The sequence below is a fragment of the Centropristis striata genome, chromosome 7 (genome assembly GCF_030273125.1).
Source record: "Centropristis striata isolate RG_2023a ecotype Rhode Island chromosome 7, C.striata_1.0, whole genome shotgun sequence".
NCBI classification, from domain to species: Eukaryota; Metazoa; Chordata; class Actinopteri; order Perciformes; family Serranidae; genus Centropristis; species Centropristis striata.
In genome coordinates, this window is record NC_081523.1 from 23,742,610 (window position 1) to 23,756,076 (window position 13,467).

At 37.4% G+C, this 13,467-nt stretch overlaps 1 protein-coding gene across 1 annotated transcript; it reads left to right on the forward strand.

Annotated features, from left to right (window-relative positions):
- LOC131975154 (prostate stem cell antigen-like) lies at window positions 1–1,094 on the forward strand. Its single transcript, XM_059337722.1, has 3 exons — window positions 1–103; window positions 657–764; window positions 848–1,094. Exons 1-3 carry the CDS (start codon window positions 58–60, stop codon window positions 1,000–1,002), a joined length of 309 nt encoding a protein of 102 aa, XP_059193705.1. The 5' UTR covers window positions 1–57; the 3' UTR covers window positions 1,003–1,094.
- The last annotated feature ends 12,373 nt before the right edge of the window (window positions 1,095–13,467 follow it).

Genomic DNA, 13,467 nt, shown 5'->3' on the forward strand with positions numbered 1-13,467 from the left:
TCCTCCAGTTCTCCTTTCACTCGGCTGGTTAACAATCTGTTTTTCTCTCTGTTCACGATGCAGCTTTATGGAGCTCTCATCTTGTTTATGACTCTGTCTGCAGGTAAGAACAGATAGACAGACAGACAGACAGACAGACAGACAGACAGATAGATAGATAGATAGATAGATAGATAGATAGATAGACAGATAGATAGATAGATAGATAGATAGATAGATAGACAGACAGACAGAGATGGGCATTGACTGAACTTTGTGACTTAAAGAAATTAAATTAGTACAAATGTTTGAAGGTTATTCTAAAAGCTAAAAGGAAAGTGGTGTCAGAATTTGTCTATTAGTTACGAGAGCAGGAAATTAACATATAATTTGTTTCCTGCTTTGCAATATGTAATTTTATGGTTGTTGTGTGTCAAAGTCGTTCTTCCTGTAGTCTTTACTTGTTAACCTCAGGATGTTGAAAAGAGAGTAAATTACCCCGTACGAGCAGTTTGCAGTCAGTAGCAATGATGATGTTATAAAACAGCAGAGAGTTTGCAGTCAGTAGGCCAACAGCATGGACTGCTACTGGCTGCACCAGTTCTTGTTAAATGCCATATCCTGTCTCCATTTCCTCATATTCTGTCCTTCCTCCTTATGTGTTGCAAACTGTTCAGCATGTGGATTAAGATGCTACACATGCACAGCCACCGACCCTAAATCCTGCACAGACACCAAATCTTGTTCTGTTCTCTTCAACCGTTGTTTCTCTCTTAGAATAGACGGTAAGTTTACTTTCACATTACAAGTTTCTCTAAATACTACAAACTGAAGTTGTTCCTGAGTGTTTCCCTGATTTCTTTTGCAGGTTATAACATAGTTACCAAGGGCTGCCAAAACAGCTTAGCATGTGTAGATCCCATTGCTTGTTGTGAAGGGAACCTATGTAACAGTGCCATACCAACTGGTCCCAGTGCCATCCTCCTGCTGGTATCCTCAGCCATCTTCACACTCTTCCTCTAAAGCTCTGGATTTTTGTTAATTCTACGCTGTACTTTTTCCTGACTTAATTTGTACAACTGAAGAAGAATAAACAACTTCAATATGACACTGCACTGCAAAAACTCAATTTCTTTTAGTGATATGATCTTACATTGAGATTTAAAATCTATAGTCTGACTTGTTTGAAGTGTGGATGTAATGATCTAATCCTGACTAGGAAAGGCTGTTTAACATGTCCCCGGTCTTAAATAGCAAACAGCCTGTGATGTTGTGCTAGGTACAAGATATCTGTTACATAACCCCTAGTATGCAGAGACATGTTTTAAGATCTGAAGTTTCAAGTAAAAAAATCACATCTCATTGTAACATGACATTGTAAACTTATCTTAGGACAAAATATCTATCTTTTGTTCACATGGGTTCACTATTTTCAATCTGTCACGGTGCTGATGAAAATATACAAAATCCCACAAGTCATGGAGATTCATCCTCTGGGGACCATGACTATCTGTGTTAAATTTTGTTCCACAAAATGCAGAAGACCAGATCACTGACCAGCTTTGGCCAGCGGGTGGTGCTAGGGGCAAAGTCCAGGGATTGTTTAAGTCATTTGGATTCATTCTCTGGGTACCATCAATATCTCTAACTATACAATAGTTAGTGAAACATTACATTCAAATTAAAAAGCTGAACCTTATGGAGCTCACGGTGGCACTAGAGAGAAAGCCAGGCGTCATCCTGAGACATCATAAGGGGAACATGACACCCTGACCTCCAAAACTCACTGGATAACATAATTTATAAGTAACTGGCATTTCAAAGCACATGTTTTTTACAAAACACCAAACATATACTGCATGTAGACAGAAAATTCAACAATCAAATTGATCATCATTCACTTCAACACTTAATTATGGTTTGAAGGCATAAAAATGCATTGCTGATGAAAATATGCTCAGAAAATACAACATTTACTCAATTTAATATGACGTCTGGTATAAACCGACCCCCTTTCCAGTCTTCTGTTGGAATATACAGAGACATGGGCTGCTTCTCAATTCCCTTAATTTTCGCCTCCTCTATCCTCTATCCTCGCTTGAACCGGAAGTTCTTTCGCGGGCGCCATCTTTAAGACCGTCCCAAAGCTCTTATTTGTGATCGGAGGATAGAGGATAGAGGATAGAGGAGGCATATCGGAGGAGGCACAAGCGAGGATACACGAGAGAATCCTATGCGGAAGCCTGTTAGCGGTGGCCCCGCCCCCTGACTCGTTGAATCGACGCAGCAGCTGATCGGACTGATGTTATACATCAACATCGCTGTAGTTTGATACCGGAGTGAAGACAGATCACAGATTAAACTAAAATGTGTCACCACAAGTTTTATATTTTATTTATATGATTCACCATGTAATTAAAATCTGTTTTATTGTGACTCTGAACAACAAAAACACCACAAACATATTTCTACATTTATAATAAATTAAGAGAAAGATCGCTCTAGAAGTTTTTTTCCTTTTTCCTTTTTTTCCTTTTCGTGATCTGTTTTTTCCACCGTACAGATTTATTATGCATATTATTAAAGTAAAAAAAAAAAACAGTAGAGAGTCTGAGAGTCTGTCTGTCAGCAAGAAACACTTTTACATTGTTTGTCATTTTCATCAGTCCCACGCGAGGCTGATCATTACTGAGTGACATAATTTACATTTTACCTTAATCATCTAACCTAATAAAATATTGGCCGGTGTTCAGCGGACACAATCATGTTCTGGGATATTAAATAATTAATTTATCACCAGGATCGTCTACTACGATGGCGTATTAGGGCCATATATGAAAAAAAAAAATAAATAAATAGGAACCCAGGGGAGAAGGACCCAGCCACCATGGCATGATTAAAAACAGATAACATGAGATGATGGTACTACATCACCACATTTCATTCCTTTCTACCTGCGGGAGAAAGGAATCTTCTCCATCACTCGCTCTGTTTAAGGTGTTTTATCAGAATGATCCGACTGACGCTCCCTCCTCCTCGCGTTCACACGGAGCGCTCTCTTTCAGACCTCCTCTGCGTCTTGTTGACAGTTACAGTGTAACGTTCGTCTAAACTTATTTCACAGCAGCAGGTTTATTGTTCCCAGCCTTCATTCCTCACGGTCATCCTCATGTGATGCGTTTTTACGCGTGCCATGGAGCCGGGTTTATGAAATTATTCATCTTTTTGATCTGTCTGTCTGTCTGTCTGTCTGTCTGTGTGTGTGTGTGTGTGTGTGTGTGTGTCTGTCTGTCTGTCTGTCTGTGTGTCTGTGTGTGTATGTGTATGGCACCGGACGGACCCAGTGAGGCATGGACCAGTATTACCCCCCTCCCCCGGGTCCGTATTTTTTTTTCATACTTGGCGCTAATAGTTGTCCTAATACAGCAGCAAATAATAATTAATAAATAATATCAAGGCATTCCCGTGACCCTGAGCTGGACACAGTTCACAGTATAAATACACAATGGAGGTTGTTATTCATGTGCAGGTGTTGTGTCATGTGGCCACCTAAACCGAGACCAAGTCAATACCAAGACCACGGTATATCAAGACCAAGACAAGACCAAGACTTTGAGGGGTTCAAATTATATAAGAATCATGTTATTGGTTGTACTCGAAGCAATACAATTGACGCAAAATCACAGTAATGATATTAACAAGTAAATCCAAAAATGCACAGTTGTGGTCTTGACCAGTCTTGAAATAAAATCCTGAGTCCACTTTGTCAGAGACCGAGACAAGACCGAGTAAAAATGCAGTCGATTCAGAGACGAGACCAAGACCGATCTTGTGTACTACAACACTGCAGGTGTGTTTAATAACATTAATGGTTGCTACATTCCATTTCGTGAAGGTCCTGGTATTGTGCATGCTGGCTCACCGGAATAACTTATGGGACACTTGATGCAACTGTGCCATCATTAATGTTATCAGTTCCACCTGTGCTTTTCCCACTATAACATGTCAAAATGGCTGCTGTGAATAAGGTCCATTGATTAAAAATCTGTAATTTTTATGGAGTTGTTGCAGACACAGCTCTGCATCGCTGACATGCCATTGAGGAGGTCATAGTGGTTACATTCAGTTCAGTTTTTGTGAACAAGTAGCTCCTTCAACTCCTTCTCAATAAAACTATCTCACGGACACTAAGACCACGCCCGCCGATAGGGGGGGGACAAACGGGTCTGCTGTCCCGGGCCCAGGGTAGGGGGGGCCCAGAACTGGGCCCTCATTAAATTATGGAATGATTAAAAAAATAAAATGAAATAGGCCTATTTGTGGAAAAAATATGTAATATTTATTAGAGTTAAAAGCTTTTTATTTGTTTTCTTCCTAATTGTCCTTGAACTAGTGGTCAAGAACCCCCCCACCCCCAACACAAAAATGGTTTGGCCACTCATCAAACTTTGATGTTGCCGTTTGATTTGAAGTTCGCTCAAAATGTCCGGTAAACACAAGTCCGGTGCTCAGAAACGGCAAGAAAAGAGAAGACGAGAAGAAGAAAATGGAGGCCTTATTTTATGAACAAATATTTTTAAAAAAGGTGGTGACGGTGAAGCTGGGACTAGTAAAGTGAACATAGAGCAAGGTAAGAAACAGCGCAGCCAATGTTTACAGCCTTGTAACGTAACCTAACAAGCTCGCTCTAATGTTAACGTCCATTAGCTTGTATGAAAGCCTGACACAACACGTTATCTTTGACAGAAACAAAGTTTGGTAGCTCCGTCAGAGAGGATGAGACAGAGAGGGGAGAGATCCAGCAGCTGTCAGGTGACAGAGAGAGTGATGCGGGAGGCTGCCCCGGAGAGGAGGGACAGGCTACCGGTGAGAGAGAGAGAGAGAGAGAGAGAGAGAGAGTCATTTATAGTTTATTTATTTAGTCAGTTATTTTCCAGCTAGTATCAGAATTCCAATACATATGAAGAGTGTATTTAGCAACAGCGCATGTGTAGTTTGTTAATCTTAACCATTATTGTCTCTTGTCAAAAGAGATGTGAGGAGAGGAAAGGAGAGGAGAGGAAGAGCATAGGAGAGGAACACCAGAGAATGTTTTTGCTTGCAATGTTTTATTAAATTAATATTTAATTTATTTTTAAGAATAAAATAGATACATAAAGCTCATTGCACAAATAGGCTATCTAATTCGTATTCTGTAGAGAAAAGTAATAGCACACCGATCCCGATCAAACCGCACGTTTTGATATATAATTTGTCCTGCAACTCTTCAAGTTGTAGGACTAGTAGCGGGACGAAATTGCGTCCGGAAGAGGACGGTGCGATTGCCCGGAGGCCCTAATTATTTATGATAATTATGAATAACCCTGATAGCCATTTTACCACACTCTTGAACCTTAAAATCAACAATCAGGTTTTCTTGGACTCTCTTCTCACTATCTGTTCATTTTAAGCCAGTCGGCCTTCCTGTGAGACCACACTGAAATATCTCAACAAGTATTAAACAGACTGCCATGAAATCTGTTTGATCAGGTACCAACCACACTAAAACTAGTGAGTCACATGACGTGGAGCTGTGCCGCATCATGCAGTGGACACGTGGTGTTCGTCTTGTCCGGCGTCGCTCCAAAAACATTATCAGAAATATAATAATAAACTCTAGATTAAAGTGTTTTATCGATGGAAGGAACATTATGGGACAAGAGAAAAAAAAACAAGAAACAGTTTCTTTATGTGACCTGAAGTGACCCGAACTAGTTCAGTGTGTGTGCATGTGTGTGTGTGTGTGTGTGTGTGTGTGTGTGGTCTGTTATCGGCTCATCTGTTGGCAGGTCAGGCGTGTTGGCCCTGTTCTGGACCGCTGCCGGATAATACACACACACACACACACACACAGACACACACACACACACACACACACACACACACACTCTCTCTCTCTCTCCCCCTGCAGCCTCTATACGTTACATTAACGTATGCACAGCCACCTGACCTTATATCACACATTGTAAAAATGAATACTGTATACTTGTACACTCATATTACACAGCTCCTTCCCTCATTTAAATAATTCCATATTTGCACATATTGTTTCTACTGTTCATATGTCTTCTTTTTTAAATATATTTTAGGTTTGTTGACTTTTCTATTCCAAGGTTATAACAGTTTTGGATTTTTCATTAGTTTTAGTTTTAATTTCGTTGTCAGTTTTTGTTTTCAAATTCAGTTAGTTTTAATCCGTTTTTAGAGTGAGTTTGCTAGTTTTAATTAGTTGTAATTTTTTGGAAATGCTTAGTTTTAGTATAGTTTTTATTAGTTGTAGTTGTTTTGTAATGGGGTATTTGTTGGGTGCAAGATTCAATAAGGTCACAATAAATGTTTCCTTTATTTCCTTTGTCTGATCCATCTCAGCTCCAATAAGTTTATTAAGTCATAAAACCAGATAGATGAAATAGATTTCATATCAACCAAAAAGGTTTAGGTATGAAAAAAGTTGACGAAGACATGTCCACTTTAATTTTAGTTAGTTTCAGTTAGTTTTAACCACAAAATACAGTTTCAGTTAGTTAACTTTTTTTTTTTTAACTCATTTTTATTTTTATCTCACTTAATGAAAATGTTTTTTTCAATTGTAGTTTTCGTTATTTCGTTAGTTTTCGTTTCCTATAATAAACTTGTTCTATTCCTCATACTTTCTATTTAAGCTGCTGAAGTACTTGCCTTAATGTATATTTACATTTTAGTACCAATACACCACAGCAAACCCCTTTCATGTGAAAATATACTTGGCAATAAAAATAAGTTAATAAAAGTTTCTCTGTTCTATATCTATAGTTATTTAACCCTCTGAACCCCACAACCCTCTGGTAGGTTCTAAAGCATGTTTTCTATTAAAAGACCGCCAAAGTTACATTATTTATCACAGCCAGAAACTGTTAAACAGGAAATATCTCCAGATGTTCACATTTCTGATGATCCTTGAACAAATCATGTGTGACAAATTCTTCTGTCAGGAAAAATACAAAAATCTCATCTTAAAGTAGCGATATGTATCCAAAATGTCACTTTATTCTACACATGACACTCGTGGGCGCTTAGAACAGTGTTTATGTATAAATTCCACTTTATTTCAAGTTTTACAAAATAATTTATCAGAGACATGCAAGCTGAAACAATTCATCACTTAAAAAGCAACAATCTGTAGATTGTTTATTAATAATAATAATAATAATAATAACTAGAAAATTTCCTCTGGTGAAAGGGCCACGGGGGCTACTGCCGTTGTGTGTACACTATGATGAGATTCTTCAGAGATTTCAAACTATGCCCTTTAACCTCAAAATGTGTGTGTGTGTGTGTGTGTGTGTGTGTGTGTGTGTGTGTGTGTGTGTGTGTGTGTGTAATTAAAATCACATAAAGTTACTGTGTGTGTGTGTGTGTGTGTGTGTTTGAAGCATATGTATGCATGTGTGAGGAGTGTGTGTGCTTACGCGCATGTGTGTGTGTGTGTGTGTGTGTATCTGTAACTGTAATCACATCAAAGATCAAAGGCAATCAGATCAAAGCAATCAACAGAATTAGCTGGCACCTGTTAATGAAAGAGTGACAGCAGCCAGAGGTGGACTGGAATTTCTGGCCTCGAACAGAAAGCATTTTTGGCAAAACCATAATACCTATCATTGATCCGACTTCACTTTGAGCGTCCCGAGTTCTTCCTGAACGTCTACATATGATTTTTTTTAAGAAAAATGAAAAAATAGCTTTGTTAGAGCGATCTAAAAAAACAGGGTTTTTTTTCCCTTTTTCTGAAATCTTCCTGCGTTTTTAATATGGGAGCCAATGAGGCTGTTGGTGCGTGTTGGTGGATCATCTCTGCGTCTTACGCCCAAACTATAACTCTGACAGCTTTACCAGAGGATTGTGAGTGAGAAGACAAATTTTCCTACGTTTCTATTGTTAAAATAATTGATTATTTTCTATATTTGTAAATGATTTTATGCTTTGTTAAAATAATTGATTATTTTCTATATTTGTAAATGATTTTATGCTTTGTTAAAATAATTGATTATTTTCTATATTTGTAAATGATTTTATGCTTTATTTCTGCTTCTCTGTTGTTTGACTTCCTGGTGTCTGTCCCTGTGTCTGTCTCTGTTCTCTGTCTCTGTGAGTGACGCAGGTCACTATCAAAGGTCAAACCTTGAGTGTAATAACTATCTCTATGCATTTATATTAAGTCAGACAATATGATTTTGATACAATGATTATGTTTGTGTGTTAATTTTGGTTTAGAAACTTTGACTACATATATTTCATTGTCCGTTTCATATTTTTTAGACTTTTAGAATCTATGTGAGACAGTAAAAATCCTTTGGCCCTGTAACACACACTATCTTTGTAAGACAAAACAAGGCAGTAGGTTTTTTTGTTGAATGTTCTGGAGAAGAGGCCACGTCAGGATGGCCTTGTCCGGGGCAGCAAGCAACCAGGTGGCATTGACGTGCCGTTGTATTAATTAAAACTGGCGAATCAACGATCAAGAGGGCGGAACTTCCTGGAGGAAATCGACCAGCATGTTTTGTAAACACATGTTAGTATTTTAATGGGTTCAGGGAGAGAGTCGTGGTTCAGACTTCATGAACTGAAACACGTCTGTTTGTATTCAGGGACATGAGTTTTTGAACCCGGAGATTCTCTGTAAAGTGCACATTTTTTGACGTATTGTAATAAAACTTTTGTTAAACTGAGAACTTGGACGTCTCCAGCTCTTCATTTCCCCATCAACGAACTGCGCAGAAAAATGGTGAGGTTTTTTCTGTTGGTGACAGATTATCAATTTTCAAGGTTTCCTCATGCAATTTTTCTAACAAATGGTGACCCTGACGTGATGGGGGGTGGAAGCTGGAGGACGTGAGTATTAAAATTAATTTTTTATATGTGCTTGATCTGAAATTTAACCTGTAATTCTCTTTGGAAATAGATAACAGCCTGATTTCTTGCTGATACAACTGACATCCAGACTTTGTTGACAACAGCAGGGTACCCTTATCAAGGAAGGTGAGCACAAACCTTTTTAATAAAATCTGTGCAAATTGGCCGAATTGCAAAATTGAGTTGTTGTCAATAGAAAACAGATGTCATAGTTAGAAATACAATACGTCAAGAAGATGTATTGACTTATAAAAAATTAAAAATAATAAAAAAATAAATAAAATAAAATAAAATAAGAATAGAAGAAAGAGGGGACAAAAGAATTGTCCAGCTCGAAGACAGGGGATAACGGTCCCGCTGTAAGGCCTATTGTTGTAAAGAAAGACCGGCGAGTCTTGCCGAAAACAGGGATCCGCGTGGGAGTCCGCTGTATAAATTGCAGAAAAGGTGGATTACGTGATTTTAATCCAGCCTGAAGACAGAGAATACGGTTCTCTGTGTTGATTTTAAAGGGGGATTTTCTTTTTAGAAAATCCGGCCAAAAATCAGGAGGCAAAGTGTCTCGCTGTATTTCTCCAATCAATATTGTTCTAATCAAGATGTTTTAATTAAGACTGTTCTAATCAAGAAGTTTTCATAACATGTGTGTTTATATAATAATCAATCAGAGTAACTCATGAAGGGTTGAAATGTATGGGCTGGGTCTGTTCTCATAGAGTGAATTTAAAGATTACGTCTGGTGTGTCTACTCTGAGAATTGTCTGTGGGGTATTGTGGGAGGTTTGTTTTAAACTATTGATGACTCTGTCAAGATTGTATTTAAAACTGTGTGCGAACTGAGTTAAACTCCCAGTGATTGAGCGCCACATTTCTTATAAATGTGGTAGAAGCTTCTCAGTCTGGTTCATAACACGGGGCAAATGCGTCCAAGACAATCTGTGACTCAGCATGTGTGGCAAAGTAATTTATCTGAACATATATATCATAGAAAAAAGGTTCTGCATTTCATTCAGGGGAGTACAATTTGGAATGGGATGTGGGAAGAATTAAAACAATGTTCCAACATTAAAAACTTCAAAGTTAAATATAAAGAGCATGTCTTCACACAATACAGGGATGAAAACAGGTGTGTGAGATGAAAGTGGGTGCTGCGTGGGTGTGTGTGTGCTTGTGTGTGTGGGGGGGATGGTAACAGTTGGTGTAGGTTAATAATGGTGATAATAAGTTTAAATACTACATTACTATGTGTTATACATACAAAAATATAGGTGGAAGTATCCACACACTGGTCAAGGCCAGTCACTACCCTGCTTGTACTCAAAATTTGGATATTTTTCTTTTAAAAAATATACTAAGTCTTACTTTAAATTCCTTTTGCTGGAGATACATCTTTAATTTACTGATAGTACAAATTTTAATGCAGCACTTGTACATTTTTTGTTTTTGTTTGTTTGTTTGGTTGTTTTTCCATTTAAATAAGGGTATGAATAATCCTTACACCACTGCTCAAAGTTTAAGAGACTGTTTCTGTCTTGATCTTCCCCCAGAAGTTGTTTTGAGCATGTCTGTGTGAGTGAAACATTCTTGAGTGTCTGAGTGTGTGATTTCTGTAATGAATGTTGAAACTCTGTTTCAGAGGGTTATAAGTTTTTTCACTACATATTTGAAAAGTACTATTCCAGATCTGTAATAAGTACAAAATAATTGGGACACCTGCACAATCTAATGAAATATTTATGTCCAGTAAAACAGCTTTGCCAGCTTCTATTTTGGTTAAAATTTTTACCTGCTCAGTTTTTTATTGTATTTTATTTTTACAAAGTCAAAGGTGATTATTTGACTTGTTCTGTAGTCACTTTGTTTTACTTAATATATTTGATAATTGTATTCAATATAAATGTGTCCTTGATTTTGAGGCAGTTGTTTAAGTAACTTTAATATAAAAATGTATTCTACTTATTTTGATCATTTTAAATATAATCTTTATGTGTATGTAATTCTAAATCAAGAGAATTTAGTCTGTTTCTAATTGACAGGCACTTCCTTTTAAGCTGTTATTAACTCAACTTGTAACATAGTTAGATTTAATTCATAATTTTGCGTGCAATCTGTTGCCTCATTTTTTATTGAGTAGCTATTGTTTTTTGTTTTTTTACAATGTACAGATATATAAAGTGTTCCTAAATGTTTGAGTAATGATACTTGCAAGTGAGTGTTATTTGATATTGCAGCATTAAATTTTACTTAAATCATTTGTGTGCAAATACTGACAATATGTTTTTTAAGTAAATCTTTTGAGTTATTTTCAGTGTGGAAAGAAAAAGAGAGGCAGGCAGAGAGACAGAGGCTCCAAGGTTGCCTGGTGTTGTTCTCTCCTTCAGGCCTGATTGTTTTGTTTATGTAGAAATAACATTTTCTTTTCAAATTAACAGTTACACTCACTCACCTATTCTGACTTTTATCTTTGGTTTATGTTTTGACTGATTGGTTTCCTTTATGAGTTGTGCTTTGGGTGGAGGAGTTTTTTCCTGCTCTGTGTGGAAGCGTAGTATAATTGTAATTGACTGGTGTGCAGATTGTTACTGTAATGTAAACAAATGTTCCCCTGTTAGGCCAAGTGGCGTTACCCCTTTGGGTTTCTTCTTATTTTTGGTTTTACTAGTGCTGTGGTGGCTCTGGTTAGAGCATTTGTCTCGGGGGCGCATCATGGTCAAGGGGGGGTGGCCAGTTCTGGTTGCTTCACCTCGCCATGAGTTTCAGTGTTTAAATACCCACCGCTGGTCACCACATGAAGACTAGGGTTGAGATTAGCTAGACAGTAATGGTCAGGTAGTCAGCTAGAGGGGCACATTGTTTACTGTCTAGGCCATAGTGTTTGGCTGGTTGTGTATTGATTTTTTGCACACACCCAAGTATGACAAGTGTTGATGAGTTATTTTTTATTTTTTTATTTTGTTGTTGATTTTTTATTTCTCCTTTCAGTGGAGCTTATTGGCTTTCTGCACAAAAGAGCAGCTGTTAAAAATAGCACAACATTTTGGCCTTGACGTTGGTGACAAAATTATAAAAGACAGAGTGAAACTTGTCTTGAAGGCCAGTTAAATAAAAAAAATAAAAGAGAGGGGATTTATCAGAAGTCCCATCAGCATATTTAAATTTAGTCCATTCATTGTATTGCAAATATATATTTATATAGCAAATTGCAGCCGTTTTAAATGCAGTCTATTTTTACCCCATTGGTCAAAGTTATATTATAATAGATTTTTGAAAAGGCTAAAATTTTTTTGGGATGTTTGACTCACAATCTGCCTGAATTTATATTCTTGCCCAACATTTCTTGCAATTTATTCTCCGATACTGATTCAGTTATCAGTGTACTGAGATATTTTGTGTTTCATTTTGGTTTCATTTCCACTGAGTGTGCTTCACTATTCTACAGTAAATGTTTTAAAGGACCAGCCACTGTGGGTGAAAGGGGGGTGCCCCTGGATTTACCACAGTTGCCGTGTGTCCTTTTGCTGTACATTAACTGCACTGGAAGCTGTCCACACAGGTCCAGGAGACATGACAGCTCCAGACAGAGAAAAGCTTGGGTAAGAGTGTAAGACTCTCTGAGTGTGTGTGGCTGAAGGTCATCAACAGGAAGTGGACAGAACCACGTTGGGCAAGTCCATATCAGGTTAAAAAAGAGCTGTGAGAATCATACATTCATGAAAAAATCATATTCATATAATCAATTGTGTTTGACATTATATACTGCAAAACTTTTTTGATAAATGGGTACAGAAAGATTGTTTTGGATACGGCTGTGTTGTTCTGTTTTGCTCTGCTATCTCTCCTTATAGTGCTCTCTGTTCTGTGTCACCTGGAGCCGAGGGGGAGAGTGGACGGTGGTAATATTATTATATTATTACTATATTATGTACAGAAATTGACATATTGATCAGACAAGCATAGTGGTGTTGTGTGTTGTGTGTATTTCTCATATCTGTTCTGTCTGTGTCTGCCTCATCTCCATGGTCATCGAAGGTAAAAAATTTTCCCCATATCAAATGACATTTATTCACTCTGAAATGCATGCTTTGCTGCTCACTGATATTGCTACTATTCATAATTTTGTTTGAGTTGGCCTAATGAATGTTAGGCCAAAAGAGGGAATTGTTAAAATAATTGATTATTTTCTATATTTGTAAATGATTTTATGCTTTATTTCTGCTTCTCTGTTGTTTGACTTCCTGGTGTCTGTCCCTGGTGTCTGTCCCTGGTGTCTGTCTCTGTGAGTGACGCAGGTCACTATCAAAGGTCAAACCTTGAGTGTAATAACTATCTCTATGCATTTATATTAAGTCAGACAATATGATTTTGATACAATGTTTATGTTTGTGTGTTAATTTTGGTTTAGAAACTTTGACTACATATATTTCATTGTCTGTTTCATGTTTTTTTGACTTTTAGAATCTATGTGAGACAGTGAAAAACCTTTGACTCTGTAGACATAATATCTTTGTTAGACAAAACAAGGCAGTAGGTTTTTTGTTGAATGTTCTGGAGAAGAGGCCA

Bases quoted from the DNA above. Each gene is read 5' to 3' on its own strand.
- LOC131975154 (XM_059337722.1), top strand. From the start codon at position 58: ATGCAGCTTTATGGAGCTCTCATCTTGTTTATGACTCTGTCTGCAG. The intron at 104-656 runs GTAAGAACAGAT...CAAACTGTTCAG, and splicing joins GTTTATGACTCTGTCTGCAG to CATGTGGATTAAGATGCTAC. The intron at 765-847 runs GTAAGTTTACTT...TTTCTTTTGCAG, and splicing joins TTTCTCTCTTAGAATAGACG to GTTATAACATAGTTACCAAG.